This window comes from Mchenga conophoros, linkage group LG12 (assembly GCF_057382185.1).
Source record: "Mchenga conophoros isolate Kocher_MC1m ecotype Shallow Benthic linkage group LG12, M_conophoros_male_GT1.1, whole genome shotgun sequence".
NCBI classification, from domain to species: Eukaryota; Metazoa; Chordata; class Actinopteri; order Cichliformes; family Cichlidae; genus Mchenga; species Mchenga conophoros.
In genome coordinates, this window is record NC_140537.1 from 35,208,874 (window position 1) to 35,230,603 (window position 21,730).

At 40.6% G+C, this 21,730-nt stretch overlaps 1 protein-coding gene across 1 annotated transcript in view; it reads right to left on the minus strand.

Annotated features, from left to right (window-relative positions):
* Positions 1-21,730, minus strand: part of fras1 (Fraser extracellular matrix complex subunit 1) — a 303,829-nt gene that overhangs the window by 203,756 nt on the left and 78,343 nt on the right. Inside the window, exon 3 of the mRNA XM_085295515.1 lies at positions 2,765-2,872. Within this exon, the coding sequence (XP_085151641.1) occupies positions 2,765-2,872 (108 nt within the window). The remainder of the gene's footprint in view (positions 1-2,764; positions 2,873-21,730) is intronic.

The following is a 21,730-nucleotide window of genomic DNA, read 5'->3' on the forward strand; positions in this document are numbered from 1 at the left end:
AGGAAGTCACATTACAAGAGGTTTTTAAATGGAGAGGGAGCACACAGCTCGCTGAGCATGATGACTAATTTTTAATTAACATTGGATTGCCAGGCAGCGGAGTGGAATTCATTAGACATCGATTGTTGCCTTAGCTCAGAGTTGGGATTGAATCTGATGCCGTCACTGCAGGCTTGATGTTTAGATCACATCTGAGAAGAAGCACGGGAGAAAACATTTTTGACAATGTGTTCATGTGAATTAAAATGGGCCCAAAGAAAAGGTGCTGGAACGAACGCTCAATGAACATTTGTCATTGTGCCAAATTAAATGGTGCAATTGCCAGACTCTAGGGCTGGGCGATATGACCCAAAATTCATATCTCGATATTTTTTAGCTGGATGGCGATATAAGATATATATCTCGATTTTTTTTTTTTAAAGCCATAAAGTAAGAACAAAAAGAGAGTTCTTAGTCAAAGCTGTGTCCCAGATGTCACACAGGCACTTTTATTAACATAGAGCAGATGTACATAAAATTTACTCAAAAATAAATTATGAGCATTTATTAAATAATAATGCTCCATAAATAAAAGAAAACAATGTTGTTTTTGTGCATAACAAAAAGCTCACAAATGTGCAGTCAAAATGTAAACTAAAAGACGAGCACTATAACAAAGACAGATTTCACAGCTGCTCTGTTCCCACCTTGTACTGCGTGACTGACAACCTGGAGTTTGAAATCCGCTTCGCAACCACGTCTCTTAACAGGTGCCATTTATGGTCCTTATACACAGTAAGGTAATATTACGTTGAAGCACAGTACGTATCACTCCGCGAGGCTCAGCCGTAATGCTCCGACAATCCATCAAGCGCTGCAGCTCCGTAGCTTACCAAAGTCGTACTAAAACATTTTTTGACAGATTGCTGAGCGCCGTGTTCCACATAAAATCGGTGCGCGGCCATCAAGCACAACCAGAATTCATACATAAGGCGCACTGTCAACTTTTGAGAAAATGAAAGGATTTTAGTCCGTGCAGCACCTCTGGGCTGCATGGCGTTAGCGTGGTTAGCTCGTTAGCGTGGTTAGCTAGCTAACACGTTGACGCCGTCCAGCCCCACGCACGGGGCGATGCGCAGTAACTCGTTAACGGAGATTTGCCGTGTCCATCTTGTCGCTTCCTGCAGGTGAAGCGATGGGGGAGGAGGGGGAGTTGTGTTCAGTGAAGGAGAGGCGAGGCCGAGTAACGTTGCGTAAAGACGAAAGTGGACGAAAGAGAGGCAAACTTGCGGCTCCGCAAGTATAATTATAACGTAACATAGACTATATCGATATAAAGGATATTGTCACATCTTATATCTCGTATAAAAATATATCGATATTTTTTAAAAACTCGATATATCGCCCAGCTCTACCAGACTCGGCTGCACAATAGTCTGCCAGTTCATGAATTCTTGTTGTAAGGGCAACGCACAAAGGAAAGTGATTTAACAGGTCCTTGAAAGTGGATTTGTGCTTGTAAAGAAGGAGATAAAAGGAAATAAAAATATCACAAAGCAAAGGTGAACCTCCTGAACTTCCAAGGCAAGGTTAGGGCTTAATATGAATTTCAATTGGAGGGATGCTGCTTTCGTACCTAAAAAAAGGGTAACCAACGTAGTTTAATGGCTCGAAGACTGATTTGTGCCGCATTTGGGAGATTTATTTTAACAGGTTGAAACAGTAACAATTGTGTGGTCTCTCTTTAAGACAACCTAAGTTAATGTTTAATGATGTCACAAGTATGTGCCACTGCCCTCTGTAGAGTGTGGGAGAAACATGCTTGCACATGGACGTATGGACTGAGATGAACCTCATTTCTTCACCTCACTAACTCAAAGTAACATTACCAGTTGTACGAACACTGCTCGCTTCATGTATGATAAGACAGCAGCCGAATTCCCAGTACCAGTGTCACTGTAAGTTTCTAGCTGTCATGCTAAGTGTTTCTGCTGCCTCCTCTCAGCCACTGAATAAAACCCATGTTGTATTCAGGTCATTGAATTTCTGTTTACTTCTGTTTATGCACCAAAACTACTTTGTTAGAAGTTTAAACAAAATCTGCACGAATACAGCGTATGCTCCAGTATGACTGCCGTGGGGTCCTCATCATTTATCCTTTACTGAAGTCTCACTGCACCACGGCACTAACACCTGTTTGTATCTCTGAGGTTTTAAAGAAATGTCAATGTTTGATGTCTTCTTAGTCCTCAGTCATGCGAACTAGCAACTTCACAATTTTAAAGTTAGCATAGATTTTAAGCTGAATAAATGAGCTAGCAGATTTCAAAGAAGATTTCAAACCATTATAATAATGTTAATAACGTTTGCTTGTTTCTGCTAACAGTCAGAGTCAGACTGCAGTTGTTTGAACACAGTTAGTCTCCCAACAGGCGATCCTACAATCGCCTTGTTATAAAGAGTGATCCTCCAGAGGTTGTGGGTGTTGCAAGCTCAACCTTTGACCGAGCAGCTATTTGCTACAACCACTTACGATTGTCTCTGACTGTGGAAAATTCAATGCAATCACCCGGAAAGCCCCAATTTTTCATAGCTTCAGGGAAGTTGTCTTATTTTCGCTCTAATATAAATGAGCCATAACCCAAAAACCAGAAGCAAAAGCTGCCATGTAACAAACAACATTAGGTAACATCACTAGGTAAACTGATTGATTGCTCACCTGGACATAATAATTACAGGGGACAAAAAGAAAAAGTGCATATTTGTCAAATGTAAAATATCTTACCCTCTGCAGGTCACAGTGGGGGTTGGGACAGTGGGTGGGCCCACAGATGGCCACATCACCATAGCAGGTACACTCCTGACAGGACTGCGGCCTCCATGACGTGTTGTTCTGTCGAGACAAAGATTGAAGCAGGCATTAAAAATGGCCGAGGTCACGCTTGGTTTATCGCTGCAGGAAAACAACATTACTCGTTTCATCGTCGCCATATTTAAACACACCAACAAGTCATTTGACGTTGACAGCTGGGGCAGAAGACTGCAAACACACAGGCCTCTTTGTACATAATAATCTAAGAGAAAATGTTTGCTTGGCTCACTCACTTGGAAATTTCCAGGTCTGGGATTGAAAAAAATAGAATAATAATAATAATGAAACTATCCTAAGGGACTTTACTTTCGACTAATTAGCACAAAACTATGTGGTAATTGAGCATCTCAAATACAGAACACGAATATGAAATGATCTTAAATGTAATTTAAGCTCCATGTTTGGGGGAATCGCACCTCTCTTGCTCACTGCAGTGGTTTGTATGAGCTCCATGATTATGGAGTAAGGTTTTACTGCTGCAGTTTACAAAATGCGAGCACCACCATAAGAAAACCATTTCACATTTTGAACTCTTATCATCCTCTACACTTAAGGTTGTAAAACACTGAAGGATTTCTGCTGCAGGTAGTGTGAAACTACTTCTGTGTTGATTAAAAGCCTCGAACACCATGGCCAACTAGACAATGAGATAGGGCAAAAAGACAGAAAAGTTAGAGATCAGCTCCGCCAGCTGGCTTCACCCTTTTGGATGCCTGCTATTTGTCAATAGCTCATAACACCTAGCTGACGATGTCTGAGCTTAAAGCCAAAATGAAATCAATATTCCAGTGCCTGCATATGCCCCCCATATATCATCTTACAGCACATAAATCCAATTTAGCCAAATGATTAATAACCCACTCATGACGGGAGTGTCCATGGGCAGATGTGGCTATGAAGTAGAGCCTTCATGGAGAGGTGGGGTGACTGTCCATCCCAATGGCTGCGCTTCATTTAAAATGGTAATTTAAGCTGTGCTTGCATTTGTATAATGGTCTTATTTTCAGGATCAGCTGTAGCGAACAAGGCGAGGCAAAAAGAAAGAACTTCAAAGGTTACTGCAGGCTTGGATCTGGGTGCAAACCTCAGCACCACTTCATAACCAACAGGAAATCACTCACATCATGTCTAGATTTTGTTCACAAATGACATCCTTAAACATCAAAGCTTTAGACATACAAAAGACCAAATCAGATCATGCACCCTTCTTACATATGGAGACATTTATTTTTAAATGAGGAGAAATGAGGATCTTAAACTAAACTTGCTATTCATCCATCCAAAAATAAGACAACAGTGTTGGCATCAGAAAAGTGAACTCCTCTTCACCGTTTCACTTCAACAAATCTATTTATTGAACTTTGACAAGTATGATAACAAGTGTGGATGTGTAAAAGCAACAACACTTCCATAAACATTACCCATACTGCAACCACGTATAAAAAAGCGGAAATTGGATAAAAGACATGACAACAAACTGCTATCTCATCTCATCATCAGTTGACAGAACACCATTAAACGCAGAAGACTAAATAAGATGGCTGCACACGGTTTTATTGCTTTATTCTGCACACGCATCCAAGGTCAGTGATCTGCTCCATAAAACAGTCTTACAGATTGTGAGATGAAAATAACATGTTAAATACAGCCCCAAATTATGTGCAGGAGTATTTATGGAACGTTTTACACTTAGCTGTAGCTTCCAGGTCTGAAAAGTGTGTTGTTTTTCTAATGGATACAGAGGGCCAACTTCTCTGGATGCAAAAAGACTGGCTGCAGAGAAGTCTATGATTGTCTTTGTTCTATTGACCTCATTAAACCATTTTCAGAAGACCTACTTGGAAAAAAGTACTTTAAAAAGTAAAACACGAAAGAAAGTCGTGCATTAAGCATGCAGTCCAATGTCAGAGTAGTTATAGGTTACGTTGAAAGACACACAGGCAGAGATGAGAGAGTAAAAATTTAATTAGGGACACAGCCAGTGGAGGTGAAAGACACACCTGGAGAGAGCATGTAAGTTAACGCGCTCCCTGTAGTGCAGATTAAACTGTTTATGCATCTGCGTACATGTGTTTAATTGTGAGTTTGTGGATGTGCAGCTCTGCACAGCTGTGGCCAGATGTATAACGAGCTTTATGTGACAGCAAATGAGTCATAACAAATCTCTGCAAAGAGTATCAATGTTCCAGGAGGGAGGAGCGACCTTCACAAGGGAAGGGAAGGTGGGTCTCAATCGAATGCGGCAGTTTTCCCAAGTAGGCATTCCTTTACTGTGACAGAAACGCACACGTGATGAAGCAACACTGACAACGTTCAAACAAACACCCTGATGTAGGAAGACACGTAAAGTAGCAGCTTCATTTTTCTCAAACTACATCAGAAGACCAATACAACTTTAGCCTTACTTCAGGCACGCCTTGAGGTCAAGTTCATCCACAATCCCCATCGATCAGCTGATCTCAAAGCCAGCAATCAGCTGATGCATCAGCCGATATCCTGCTACACATTCTATTAGCAAAACTAGAGGATCTGCTATGTAAGCTGCTTTAACCTGCCTACTTAAAGTGCACATCTGTAAGCTGCTTTGCAACCCACCTCCACCTCCCTCCTACTGCTGCTGCTCTCCCAGCTTTCAACCTTCTGAATATGTACATGTAAGAGCAGAAACGTCTGCCAAATATAAATTGCTGCAAATTCTTGACAACAGAAGCACTGACCAAAATGAATTTTATATACTGTATGAACCCACATTCGAGTGTATTGCACACATATTTTCAACTACAAGAAAAAGCAATCTAGCTACAACACAAAAGCAGACTGCCTCTAAAAGGCACACAGTTGTACTCTACTGTCCTGAACCGTCTCCGAGGTCACCTGTTCTGACTCCACAGAGCAGTTTGTCACAGCGAATATACTGCTCCCTCTTAATCTCTTTGTTATAAAAAGACCAAAGATACTTCCCTCCTGGCCTTTTCTGAATGTGAGGTATGGTCACTGTGAAAGTGTGACATCCTGACCGTAATTCAGAAAAGATCCACCATACCAACCAATCTCTCTAAAACGATGATCTATTCTGTGTCGCATGGCCTTCCGACAGATTGGCCGACAGGCTAAAAGAGGATCAAAGCAAACATAAAAATGGGAAATTATTCTGACTGGACCGGAACAGCAGAACCGCGGGCTCCTCAACAATTCTTTCATTTAGAAAAGTGATTGTTATCAAAAGTACTGGAATACAAACGAATACAAAGAGTCTTGTTATACAGTAAGATAAAGACCCTACCTGTGTTTGCATGTGCCGTATTTCTACATATGCTCACATTTAGCCACTTGTTATACACTAAAAAGTGGCTAAATGAGACCTGATGCGTCAGACTAGAGACCGTAGAAGCCTACCATTAGCATTTTAATGCTGACATTTGCACTTGTCATAGAAAATGGTATTATAGTAAACAGAAACCTTTAGGGGTTTTTTGAAATGTTGATCAGATGGATTTGTACAGATTATACAAAACATAGTACCAACATAGTAAATCTCATCAACTTTTATTTCTCACAAAGATTATTTTCTGTAAAATATAATTTTTTTTCACTAAAGGAATCGGTTCAAAGTGAACATCACTCAGCATTATCATATTCACAGCAAAGTTATTTCGCTGTTATTTTAAAAGATTTTTAAAATAAAACAAGCATTTCACCCAAACGTGTTACAGCACCTTTTCCCTAACACACACACACACACACACACACACACACACACACACAGTGGGTGTATTTTGAAGGATGGGCATGTCACATTATATTAATAACCTGTAAGTGCAAGAAAAGGGCATCATGTGAAAGATTTGGACAGCTTAAATATAATTTAACTGGGGTTAATAATAAGCCTGTGTGCATGCAGGTATGCCCTCAGAAATAACTTTCCCATTATGGCTCTGTGGCTGCCATTCATGGCAGTGACTCATTCTTAATAGAGCTGTGTAAAATTAGCACAGCAGCTAATAGCATGGGTGTCTGACTGCATTGGCACCGGGGTGCCGCGGCTCAGGGGCCGAGTCCATTTCAGCCGAGGTCTCGGCCAGATCCAGGAGGTTACACTTTGTTGCAGATCTACGTCGTTTGCCTCCTGAGTGTACGACAAGCCAAATGGGATTGACCCAGAGTTCACTGTAAACACAGACCTCTTAGAGAGGATAGGGCAGGAGGGCAAGGATTTCTCAAGAAACACCGACTCCCTCCTGTTTTTACACGTCCGAGCAATGGGAGCTATACAGACAGCAGTGTGAGCGGTAGTAGCAATTCCTTCCCCATCCCCTCCCAATGAGACTGTCCCCTATAGGGACCAATACCTGGGATTCGTTGATTAAACATCTAAGGAGTTGAAGGCTTATTTCATTCGCCCCCTGGAGAAAGAGCTCTGCCTCAGATTCGATTTAGGCCAGAGGCAGCTCAGCCAACATGGCTGAATGTCTCCAGTTTCATAAAGAAGAAAATAGATCCATAACTTTCGCACACAGTACATTCTGGTCAAGGCTTTCTGCACGACAAAGCAGTTTGCAGTGTGGAAGTCGAAGTGGAAGGTTGCCAGTAGAGCTGGGCGATATGAGAATTTTTCATATCACGATATGTTTTTTTCATTTCAGGCGATAACGATATCTATCACGATATAAGCCAAATAACTATATTTGTAAGATTTAAATGTGCCGTTGCTCACAAGTAAAATGTGAAATAATCAGCAGCTTGTTTTTATTTAAATATTTATTTCCCATAATAAGTTCAACAGGGTAGATGTACTTAAGGAACATGAGACTTTTTCAGATAAATAAAGGCAAATATTGCAAACTACACAAAAGGCAGCCGCTAAAGCGTTTAAGTTTCAAAATAGAACAAACGAAACAGACTAAATTGTCAATTCCACTTAGAAACAAAATATTAATTCTAAAAATAAATCTTAGTTTGTTTTACAGAAGAACAGACAAAACTGACTAACTTTTGTCAATATCAAATAAACTGAGAACTAAAAGGAAATTCTCAATCTCTCCTTGTTGTATAGCTGAGCTTTTCAAACAGTTTTAACAGTTACTTTAGTCTGACAAAAGCCGAATGACGAATTAGCGCTTCCAGTCAGAGACTGAGGCTACGTCCACACGTACACGGGTATTTTTGAAAACTGAGATTTTCCATTTTCGTTTTAAAAAAATAATCCCGTCCACACATAAAGGCAGAAATGAAGGAAAACGCTGCTATGAACATGCCAAAGCAGCAGGTGGCGCTAGATTCCTAACCGTGCAGAAATATTGGCCAATCAGAAGTCTAGAAGCCTCGGTGGGAAAAAGTAAACAAAGCTGGGGCATAGAAGCAGAACAGAGTCGTATGTGTGGAGGGACAGTAACTGTGTGTATATGTAAGCATTTAAACACTGCAGAGAGTAGAATTAACAGTAACAGTATTGTAGAAATTCATTTCACCAAAACAATAACGTGGCGCACAGTGTGACGCATGCACCAGTTTATTGTATTTCCAGACTTGCTTTCGGCACAATTTACAGTGCACGCTACTTTGTTTTTTGTCAGACTTGAAATAGCCGAAATACCTTCACACTACGGAACTTCTATGGCTCTTCCGTTCGACAATCTCTCCGGCATTGGAACCATCATCTGTTTTCTCTTCGGTCACGCGCGGTTGATTTTTCTAGTCGGCGCACTCATTTCCTCCATTACGCGCTGGCTGCTTCCCAAACAAACACACGTGCGGCTTGGCACTTGTGCTGTACGTAACAAGTCACGCGACGTGACGCTGCGGCTGTGATTGGTTCGGCTCTGCGCTACTTAATTTGGATTGGCTGACCTTTTTTTTTTTTTTTTGAGGACAAGAGCGGCGAGGTCTATCGCGATAGCTTAATTTCTCTATCGAGTAAAAGTTATATCGCGATACATATCGTTATATCGCCCAGCTCTAGTTGCCAGGTTTCATTACATCCCAAAAAGAGCCACTTGAATGAAGTATAGGGTATCTATAGTTAATGTCAAATGAATAAATTATAAATAATGATGGATTTTTCTGCAGCGATGGGAAGAACAACACTACAAAAAGTATATGATAAATTATTTTGACTAGAACATATTCAGCTTATTATTGGTTTGTTTGATTAATCTTTCCAGCTTTACTGCAAAACCAGTGACTGTTTGTGGGGATATTTATTGTTTATGACCATTTCTCTTATCGTACTACATGCATACGTCTCACACTTACAAGCAGAGAGAGCACAGGGGACGCCGTGTTCTTATCAGTTAAGTGGAAAGCTAAGTGATGAGAGAAGTGCAGCTTTAACCTCCATTAGTTTGTTCAGCAGCCAGCATCAGAAGGCTGTGGTCACAGTGGGAAGCTCCCAGTGAGAAGCGTGTCTTCCTCGCTGAATCTCAAACAGGATAAAGCTGAAAAACAACCAGCATCTCCGAGTCAATTCTCCCTGGATGAAAACAGAGCGAGGGGAGGACTTGGTTGGCCCTACATGGGATTAAGTGGCAGTTTCGATTAAAATCCAATCAAGAACAAAAGGTAGAGTCAAACATTAACAGGCCCCAGTTTTGTTGAGCTGTCAGTTGAACTAGTTGGACTTGCCCATTGAAAACAGAGAAGTGTGAAGAAAGGCAGGCTGCCCAGCAAGCAAAATGTAATTGGGCTAAAATTGGGGCAGGAGCTGATAGAAACTAAAGCTATTACTGAGGCAAATTCAATCGTGGGACATGATGGCTTAAAGCAGCCAAACAGCCCTGACTGAGGCGCTTCAGACGACTGCAAAAACACTCGAGCTGCTGCTCAAGGGAACCCGCTTCCGTCAACACAACTCTGTATTTGCAGCTGATCAACGGGATCACACCGAAGCAATAAGTTGTATTCACAACTATGGATATCTGGGCCAGGTTTCAATAATGCAACAGGAAATCTGAAGTATTGGGTAATTTGACACTGCTGGGGGAAAAAGTATCAGTTTGCACATTGACTTTAACAGCACTGTTAAATGTTACCTCACCTACTGTAATTGCTAAAACTAGCATTTCTTTTTCTGACCCACTATCCCACATTAACAGAGCAGTAATCACAATAAATTAAAGTTTATTGCTGTTCTTGGAAACACAACTAATTACTGACAATCTTTCTTCTTTAATTAACAGATTGAGTTTTGGTTTATATTTTTGTTTTTCCAAGTCAAAAATTAAATTACGGCTTTAATTTCAAAGCCAAACTGATGTGAAGTGGTATGGATGGGTTCTCAGGGTGGCTTTGGTGAGCTTTCAGTTGGAGTTGTTATAACATCTAATATGTTTTTTATTTAATTTGACATGTGCAGCGATTGTAAACGGGCCTATAGAAAATACTGATGAAGAACTAACGCAGAGGCAGAAAGCAAGAAGTCATAGTTTCTCCCCCTTGAAACAGCAGTGCCTCCAAGAGTCTCAGCTTTAGGCGTCCCTGTAACAACGGTGTGGATGGTAAACGTATTAAAAGTTAAATGTTTTGAAACTAAACCCGAAAACAGCTACAACGATCTGCGTGATTTTGACAAATGAATTATTTTTCGATGCCCTTTTTGATTTACGCTCAAAAATAACATTGAGTCAACAATATGAGGCTTAAAGGTCAGTTTCCACTTCATATCAGAGCATCCTGTGCTGCCACTGATATCCATGTCAAGACATCCTGTTTTATGCATCAGTCATTGTTTATAAACAAAGGTACATTTTTAAAAGAAATGTTTTTTTTTAAAAACTGCATTCTGGAAAATGTAATCCCTCTTTTGCTCTCTACACGGATTATTTAATTGCATGAATTCCAAACATGTACAAATCTGATTGCAGCCTGAGCTTTATGGACCAAAGGGAAAGTGGAAAGCTTCTGGTACTGAAAGTCATGTCCTTTACCTGCAGATTCTGCATATTTATTCTTGACTTGTATTACAGTGAAGTGAACAGAATTTAACAAACTTATAATGAATAAGAAATTGAAGAACCCTGACGTACGGGGCAAATGTGAGAGTTAATATAATGATAAAACACAGACTGACACCACAATGAAGTGAAAACCTACAGAATTAATGTTTCGTTTTTCTGCACATTTTCTTCTTCGGTTGCAAAGATATCATGAAGTATCAACTCACAATGCATTGCAAAATTGCAGATATCAAGATACTGCAAGATTGGGAGATGTGCTGTTTCATGCATGGGTTTTGTTTAAAAGAAAAAAGAAAATAGAGATGCAGTGGACAAACCAGGCCTTACTTCCTCAGCATCGTTTCCTGCTCTCGGGCTGCTTCCTCATCGTTCAGCTGATGCAGAAGGAGCGTTAGCATTTCTCTTTTTAGAGGGCAGCAGCTTTGTCGCTCATGTTTTGTCAAATAAAACACGGCTGAAATGAATTCAAATTCATTCATTTGCTGCCGTTTAACTGCTTCATCCCACAACTTCCCTCAGTGTCAGCCAGCTGATTATATGCTAATTTCTTACAAGGCAAGCTGTGAAAACGAGCAAAGTTATAGAGCTGCCCAGCTGAAGGACACCTAAAACTGTCACAGTCTCGGCCAAAAAGCCTGATTTAATCGAAGCGTTGGCAAATATTCAAAGCACTCACAAAGGGGACGACTCTTTCTGCTCAATGGTTTAATCATGAATTTCCCAGCCTGTCTCGCATCTTTTTCATTACTGACCCCCAAGTACGAGCTATCTAGCAACTAATGAATCTGCATGCAAAGCAGGAGACGGTGTCCTCTGCCACAGGGTTAGCATTGTTAGGCTAATAGCCACACAAAGAGAAAGGAAGAGTTTAAAAGTTGTGGCTTAGCTCATTGATTCAATTTTCCCCCACACCTCCAGTCCAATTAGAGGGCCTGCTGGTAAGACATGACAAATGACTGGCTGATCGTTGGCCTCCCAGCACCCATAAATCCAGCTGTCTGCCCTCACCCTACCATAGCTGCTATCGCTCCTGCAGCCAAATATCAGCATCGAGCACGTAATGGGTTCTGGATCATCAAACAGATGGCCCAAAAGAGTCAGAGTCCACCAACAAGAAAGAGATTAGCAGTGAAGCCACACAGGCGTGAACAGAAAAACAAAAGCTGGGTTTGTGACACAGAGCAGATTCATAATTACTTTAGGAATTTGTCACTGCTGTATTTTTGCAATTATTACACAAAACAATAAACATGTCAGCCTGAAAAGAGTGACTTGACTCAAAAGGAAAAACAGCTTTTATATGATGGTGTGCTGCAAATAAAGCCAAACTAAAACACCTCAGCAGTGAACTCTTTAAGATGCATTTTTAATATGTTTATTTTACTTAAGGTGCCATGAGGAGAAAACAAGCACAAACTGATAAAATTTGCATAATTTATAAATGAAGTCACAGGAAAAGTCCTGAAAGGGGAAAGTTTACAACAAGCCAGGTGCAGAGATCTGTAACGACGAGCGAGGAAGGAAAAACATTTCGCTCAATAATTCACCGCTTCTGTCTCAGCACCCATTAGCTCTAATGAAAAATCTATGCCACAAGTCCAGCCACAAGTTTTGACGCTGCTCGGACTCCATTTGTGCTGCACTACAGATTTAGTTTGATTCAGGGATTTATACTTTGGAAAGGCTAAAACAAAAGAGACAAATTTTCTGTGAGCCAAAGACAACACAGCGCGCAATGGCTGAGATGCAGGTGAACAGAAAGCCGAGAAACTAAATCACATACTGCATTTCATCTCACAGGCCCGCTGTGATACATAATGCATGCTTCCTGCGTTCAATCTGAGAAGTTTGTTCCCTTTCATTGTTGAGCTTTTGGAGGAGCTGACTCATTCATTATCCAGTGTAGAGGTTCCTCACATCTTACAAAACTCATTTGCATTCATTCAAAAGGATTTCAGGTTGAAGCCACGTTGCATAATTTGAAATCTGTTTGATAAATCTGTCTAATTTGTTCCTGTTTTGTTGCTCCTGTCAGCTCACAGTGATCCCACTGCAGACACATCATCATCCCTCCAGCTTCCAATTTTCACCTCCAACACCTTGGCAGGTCTTGGCAGGCTACAGTGAATCGCTCCTACAAAAGAACAGCAGCTTTTAGACAAACAAACAGAATGTAAATAATTTATATATTTAGATAGCTCAGAGAAGTGCCGCCATTGTTTTAAAATCTTAAAAATATGGACAGAGGAGCTCTGAAAGTGGCTCGGACTGCAAAGCGTTATCCTCAAACGTCTCGCTCATGTACACGAGCAATAACTTTAATAACACACCACTTGGGCACGGTGAAAGTCATGTTAGGTGACGTAGGCGGCAGCCCTCCGTCTCCCAGCTACAGCGTAACCAGAAATTTGAGGCTGAGCAACTTTTTAAATCGCTGTTTTTCACCTCAGAGGAATGAAGAAGTTAAAAATTAATGACAAGTGATTTCTGACCCATTTTGACGCTCTGATTTGATTTGGGGAGCTTATGAATCTGTAACCAAATTTTAATTTGGGGCAGCTGTGAGCAGAGCTGGAGACCTGCGCTGCAACACAACTGCAATCCCGCTTGGAGGAATACCAGCTGGATAATGTTTCATGAAGCTGCTCCGGTAATTCCAGACCCATCAGACAGAAGAAAAGGGGAAAGGTCAGAGGATGTCCTGTTGGCACCATTACTGGCTACCACTCAAACTTACATATTTATACTAACCAGTGTCATGTTGCACATTCACAACCAATTTAACTGCATCCCATTCCTATCTTTCTTTCTTTTTTTACCTTTTAGGAAGGCCTATGTTTGTCTTCAAAACCTTTAAATCTACTTAAAACCACATACAAATCACGCAAAATGCACAATTTTCTTAATTTAGCACTACCAACTTGGCTCCAAGGTACTTGGCTCCTTCACCAAGGCTAATGGCATTGCTGTATTTGGTTGTTTTAAACCAAATGATCTAAATCTCTAGTTTGCACTGTATTCAAACTCCATACATACTGGATGGTCGTTGCATAATGTTAGTGACCAACAGACTGTCAGAATAGATCAAAAAATAGATCCAAGTGCAGATAAAGAACTTAAAGATGAACTAAAAATGGGCAATTGTGATAAAAGATGGAAACAACATGATCTAATAAAGACAAAGGAAGACATAGCTGCATGCATGTACACAGAGGGATAAGAGCCAAACAAGACACAGGTAGGAATAAGACGGGGGTGGGGCAAGCAGGTAGAAAGGAGGGGAAACAAAAATGGGAAGTCAAACCGAAACAAATAGGGAAAAATTAGAAAACTAATCTTCACAGTGAAACCGGGAACAACCAAATAACCAAGACACATGAAGACAAACACTGAAATGATGACAGAGAAAGAGCAAAAGAAGGCGAGTATAAGACTAAAAGCAAGTAAAAATAAATAAAAACCTCAGGGAGTGTGACTGGAATGGTGCCTGAACTGGTGTGAAAATGACCCACTACAAATATGACACAACATCTCATTAAACAAAACAAACAAACACAAATTATTCTGGATTAATGAATTAAGTAAGAGAGCGTTTGCTGTATCGCATTTCACGTCTCGCTTCAGCATGAAAGTCACAAACGGCTCATGTTCGCATTTCCTTAGACTGAACTACATTTTTAAAATGCTTCATGAACAGGGGTTTGGGTGGGTGGCACGTAACAAATGTTAAATTGCTATCTGGAAAGGCTGGGGGCCAGGACTTGAACTGCTGACCCCGTGATTGAGGAACGAGCGCTATACTTGCTTAAGCCTCGGGCGTTGCCGTTTGTCAGGGTTGTTAATTTAAAGTTATCTCTCCAGAGTGGGAACAAAACGCTGTGAAATGACGCACGAAAGCATAAAATGTGTTGACACGACACCCGAAATGTCCTTATAAGTGGTGCGCTGTGATTTAAAGGCCACGTCTCGTGCTTAATGATACAGAAACAACATCGCCAGCTGGCATCGCTGACTTAAAAACTGCAGTAGCACGTCAGCTTTCCTCTATATATATTTAACACCAAATTTTAAATGTTTTCTGCTTCACTTTATCTAATGTTTAAGAGTAAACTGTAACAGCTGAAATGGGAATACAGCAATCTTTAAACTGGCCCATTGCCTCCCTTAAATACGGCATCCTCGCCTCGATGCACAAGACCAGGGCGCTCGACTGATTCGCTTCTTGTACATAAAAATATCAAAGTAAGAGTTTGCAAAAAGGGATTCAAGCGTTTGCTTAATTACTCAAAAATATAAATTATGAATAAACTGACCATAATCATCCTCATTCCACTTTCTTTATGTTGTTCATACTTAACGTTGACATTACATCAGGATTATGTCCACATCACCTGCTGTTAATGTGTGCTCTCAACTTCCTCTTGAAAGAAAGGAAAAGTCCCGAATCAGCAGTTACTAGGCAAGTGATGACTAATGAATCACTCATTAACAATTCCCCATTCCCACTACTACTATTCAGTAACAAAAACCCATTCTCATTGCAAGGGCACCAAATACCGCTGGTGGCATCTTAATATCCACAAGGTTTTGTTTTCCATCCAGTCCCTGATCTCCCACATTTGGGCAATAAAGGTCATTTAAACACAACAGGTAAGGCCATTTCTCAGTGTACTATACTTTAACCAAAAACACAATCTTTTCCCAAACCAGATGATTTAGTCTAGTCTAATTTAGTCTGGCAAGTGAAAGCCGAAGTAAGAAAGCAAGTAAAAACAAACGGATGCCTGAAGAACGGCGAATTAAAGTGCAAAACAGGAAGCTATCAAAGCCACCATCCAGCCTCCTGATCCAGACTCTTCAAAAGAGGACCTCTAAGTTGAGTAGTACAAGTAGTGTTGTTGTTAGTAACTAAGCAGGTTTGTGTCCATTATCATAACGATTTGTAACTCAACGATGGTGTAATCAGGTTGTTTATAACACCTGTTCAACTGCTCATTCACACAGATATGAGATTGGCCAATCACACGGCAGAAAGTTTAGACATGTAAACTAACTCTGAACATGTATGGTTGCTCTGAGTATTTCTAAAACTGGTTTGAAAAGGTTTGAATAATAGAAAATATCCAGCGAGCAGCAGTTTTCTGGGTGAAAATTTCTTGTTGAAATTGGAGGAGATTAGGCAGCTGATGCTTCCAGCTAGCAGTAACTCTAATTTCTCATTAGGATCTGTAATGCACAACTTGTTGAGTCTTGAGACAGATGGGCTACAGCACCAGAAGATCACAACCGTTATGAATCATTTCAACTAATAACAGGAAAGTGAGGCTACAAATCAAATGGGCTCACTGAAATTGGTCAGTAGAAGATTGGAAAAAACATTGCCTTGTCTGATGACTCTCAATTTCTGCTGCTACAGTCAGATGGGGAGGTCAGAAATTGGCAAAAACAACATGAAAGCACGGATGAATCCTGTCCTCTATCAGTGGTTCTTGTATCAGTGGCGTAATGGCATGGACATGAACAATGATTTCACTGTACTCAAAATGCTTGCCACAAGTCATGAATGTGCGGCTGAAAAATCTGAAACCAGTGATGCAAAAATCTGTGAGGTATCCTTCCAGCATCACGTTCACAGTTATGGGATGAGATGAAGAGGGCAAATGTTAGTCAGAGTCAAGTTTATTATAAGCACATTCAAAACAACAGCTGTTGACCAAAGTGCTGTACAAAACATAGGACCAGATGACAGAATATAAGAAAAGAAACATAAATTGGGCTGTGTGATATGACCAAAATCTCATATCCCGATATAAGACATCTATCGTCCGATAACGATATAAATCACAAAAATTTAACATTTTCTGTAAATTCTGTGAATCGCGGGAAGTGTTTCCAGCTGGGCGTGGTGTACCTGGAGTCGAGTGTTTTAACCGATGCATGAAACTATACATTTTTAGACATAAGTTGTAACGGCCGCCGTTTTCTTTGTGAGTATTTGTTACACGGCGTGCTGCGGGGAAAAGCCTGTTCTAATGTTTGAGTCTAAGGTTTATTTTTTAGCACCTGGCGGCTCTTTTTTACTTCTCATCCGTAGATAATCTGCTCTTTCACGGGATTCAGTTTATTTGTGATTCAGAAAAGTCTCAAAAGGATCTTGAGCTTCATTGTGAAAGGTTTATGTGGAAAATAAACAAGCGGACACGCGATGGTTTTACCGTCGTTGTTGCTAACGATAACGCATAAAAACAGGCGCTTGTCCGTCTGTAGTGTGGTTATATTAAATATAAGAGAAAGAGAGAACTTTAACAAATTAATATAGCCACTACAGTGACCATGAAAACGATGAGAAAATATTGCAGTTTATTTTGCGACATCACGAAACAAACGATAGCATAAAATGAAACGATAGACGTTTTTATATCGTCATCCGATATATATCGTTATATCGAACAGCCCTAACATAGTAGTCACAACTCCTTCTGATTTAAAAGGCAGAGAATAAAAGTGTCTAATGTTGGGGAGGTCCTGACGTGAAGGGGCAATCTGTTCCACAGTTTAGGAGCAGCCACAGCAAAGCCTCGATCTCCTCTGTGCTTTAATCGGGACAGCAAGGAGCATTTGGTCCGCAGACCTCAGTGATCTTGAAGGAGTGTACAAATCGAAAAGATCAGACGGTACGAGGGCTCTAACCCATGCAGCTCCTTAAAAACAAATATTAAAATCTTGAAATCATTTTGAAAACTGACTGGCAGCCAGTGTAATGATGCTAGTACTGGAGATATCTGGTCTTGCTTGTGTGTGCCAGTTAGAGACTGTGCTGCAGCGTTTTGGACCAGCTGCAGTTGGCTAACCAATCACAGACTGACACCTGAATAAAGATGATGGTTGGGATGAAATGACAGAGGAATGGCTTCACTTTTGCGAGTAGCTGGAGATGAAAGAAAGAAGTGTTGGTGTGAATCTTGGGTCAATTTATTCATTAAAAACATGCAAACTGCAGCTCACAACTTTATTGTTCCCATAGACTGTACAAAAACACAAATGCACGATACAGATCCTCACTACTACAACGTCATGGCACCCCCCCCCCCGTGTATATTGATATAGACTAAACAATACAATATCAATCCACCATGAATTTATAAGAATAAACCTCCCGATTACAACTTGGTGTAAATGAATCTGCCTTTTAAAAAATGAAACATGAGTCAGTGGCATTATTTATTCATATGTTCTCCCAGTACAACTATGTAGTCTCTGCCCAAAATTTATGATGTAATAGTGTCACTGCACTATGAAATATGACCTGAGGATGCTTGTATCCTCTCTCTCTCCAACCAGCCGTTGCAGTCTCCTGCCCACGCTCACATCAACGAGCAATTTTCCATGTTGTGTATTGGCCTAAAAAGACTAAGTGCAGTCTCACTGAAAAGTAACCGCCCATTTGCTCCTTGTACCTCCTGGCAGGTTGTAAAAGCAGCAAAACTTTCTTTTCAGGGTGTAAAAGTGCAGCAATAGTTTAGCAAGCGGCATGCAATAAAAGAAAGTTCTACAGCAGCTACATCTGCTCTGAGAAATACGATGCGGTGAGTTCAAGAAGCAGCAGACGATAAAAACTAAATCTAAAGCTCGTAAAATAAGCGCAGGAAGTTTGCACATCACTCTTTGTGGGTGTAAAATGACTGTGAACCAGCCACCAATCAGCGGCGCACGCACACGGATGAGGATGTATGGATTACCAGAGGGACAGCTCTCTGACAGATTCAGCAGCCAAAGGGAACCTGACACAGGAAACAAGGCGTGCTGCTGTCTAAATGAGAAGAGCAGCAGCTGTGTGTGAGTGTGCGCATCTAGTTTAGGAACAAGGTCTACCCTTTAAGCTACTCAACAGAAATCACACGTGCTGTCACTCTAAATGTGAGTGTGTAGGAGTAGGAGAAGCCAATTAAAAGAGCGTTAAGCAGACTGCAAATGCAATGGATGCACGGATCCAGGAAGGAAATACAAAAACACAACTGTCCTTGGCACTCTTATGAACAAACACGCACTCACCAGCTCTCCTCGTGGGTCAGTACACTCTCACAGAGATGAAAGTACACTGCACTCCAACATAAAGTACTCTCTCTCACTCTGATTTATCCCTCTACGTGTTGGCATTTTCTATCTATTTATATCTCTGTCAGTGGTGATGAAAAATAAAGAATTTAACTTTTAAACAGTGTTTCATCATCAAAGTGGGATTTTAAAATTGACAAGTATCCTAGAAAAACATGACATGCGATGGAAATGTCTTTGACTATGAAATGTAACTATTTTAAATGCTAGAGTGACTTTGTTGCATGAAAAAATACCCAAAATCCAGTTTGTGTCTGCAGCCTTGACAGGAAGTTTTTAGCTTGCATGCAGCAACTGAGGGCAGCGATGTGGAGAACCGGGTACAGCATATTTTTATTTCAGGTCTCTGACCACACACACCCACTTGTAGAAACCAGCACAGACTCTGGAGCAGTCACAGTTACAGAGGATGGAGAATAAGCCTGCTTCGTTAATAGAATATAAACCACTGCTGGCATGGTGAGCAAAAATGCTTGTTTGGATAACGCAAGACTGTTGCAAAAAATGCCATGATATACTTCTGGCATACTTCTGACTCTACAGGAAGTTACGCATTTATGACTCTTTTGGTGCAGCTATAATTCATTAAGCCCCACAACCTCCAAAATATTTTTTCTTACATTCTTGTGCTTATCTGTTAATTTTTGTGGGTGCATTTATTGAACTTTGTGTTGCAGGTGATGCAAAAGTGTCATTATGTCAGGAACTTTTATAAAATTCAGACCAGGAGATTTACTGAGACATGAGAGATGTTCTTGGAACTTTTTCTTCTATAGCTGGTTTTAATTTTTGCAAATTTCACTTCATGATCACCTGCATTTTTAGATCGCTCCCTGGAAGCCCCACTCTATAACTCCTATCTGCCATGGGGTGGACCTTTAAAACTTATCTCTGACTTGCATGTGGAGGATCATAGCTGATGATGATGGCTGGTTCTGCAGGTACAAACCAGCAGCTTTTAGGTCAGGAGTCAGCTCCTTTCCCCCCCAACATTTCAAAGATTGCTGTGAGAGTTTTATGGTGCACAGAGTCTTAACATAGTGAGGTGTCTAAGGAAGAAGCAAAAACCACCTAAAATGTAGCCCTACCATTAAGCCAACATGTGGCTGCGCACAGCACTTTGAAATTTCATACACTTCTTTGGCCAAACCAGCACAATCTTCACTCACTAACTGGTCCAGTTGCCAGATTAATCTCCTTAAGACGTCAATAAAATAAAAATCAAGAGTTATTTTGACACATAACTCTTTGATTATGTCTCCATTTGTCCACACGGGACTTTTGAAAAGACAAAACAACCTTATTGTTGGTAACCACACACTTTTGTGCATTTTCCATCCATGTGAACAGCTGCTATTATACATTTCAGGGAAACACTCTACTTAAGAACCCTGATAATGAGAATGATGATGCACAACTTAGAATCAACATTAATTATGAAAAGCAAAACAAACACTGTAATTTTTTAGGCAGCAGTGGGGGAACCAATTGATACCTAGAAATTTTCCATACACAAGATACAACTTCCTGTATGTGCCGCTGATGTTTTGATCTTTGACTGCTTACAAACATTAACACATGGAGATCTGATGTCACAATCGAGGCTGTTACAAAAGTACTGCGTCGCTTTATAATCCATAATTAGGGTTCCCTTTGTGTCACTGCTTCATGCTTCAAAGGCAAAGTTTGACTGTGTGTGTGTGTGTGTGTGTGTGTGTGTGTGTGTGTGTGTGTGTGTGTGTGTGTGTGTGTGTGTGTGTGTGTGTGTGTGTGTGTGTGAGAGAGAGAGAAGAACAGAACACACAGAGTGGTGTTCCTCTCTATATTAGCGATTTGATTAAGATAAGCGAAGCATAGCTGTTGGTAAAGAAGCCAAACTGGCTGCGATATGCATTCATTGATGTGAGTTTGTGTTGTGACAGTCTGCGTTTGCGTATAATCCAATCTTCCTACTTCCTGCTCTATAATTGGTTTTGTCCTCAGCAGCACAAACCCAGGCAGGATCTTCCTTCTGGGAATTTTTTGTCTTCTTTCACTTGATTTTTTTTTATTTTTTTGACAATCAAAGCATCCCACACACACCCACACCCACACTCACACTCTCTCTCACACACACACACACACACACGCTCTCCAAACACCCCCTGCCAGCGCTGACAGGATTCTTTTGCAGTTTCTGCACAACAAGCAGGGAAGTTACAAGCATCAAGCTGGGCGTGTGTGTGTGTGTGTGTGTGTGTGTGTGTGTGTGTGTGTGTGTGTGTGTGTGTGTGTGTGTGTGTGTGTGTGTGTGTGTGTGTGTGAGAGACACAGCATTGCCCTGCAGGGTGACTGATAATCAAAGTACATTATCACCACTGAGCATTTCGAGTACTTTCCTGGTAGTAAGATCCACGGGCTGAGACTGACACTTACACACACAAACACACACACACACACACAAGTGTATTTATTAGATTGTTTTGTCTGGAAACCCTAAGAAATTAGAGCTACATGGTCATTAAGTCCAACTTTGGTTAATCTTACACTAAGATTTCAGATAATAATAAGATGAGAAATACTTTTCTTACCCCATATTTTTTTAATTCTCTCATTGTAGCAGTTAATAAGGTAATAAATGTCAACTTAACAAGTAAAATATTTCAAATTAAAAGCAAACAAACATTGTTATAATAAAAGAAACAAATCTGTGAAAGGAGGACTTGTTTTGGTTCACAAACACATGTGCACGCACATCATCTGATTGTATCAGTTCAATAAACACTAATTACATTAATCCGTTATTTAAAAGATCAGTGATTTACAATGTGTC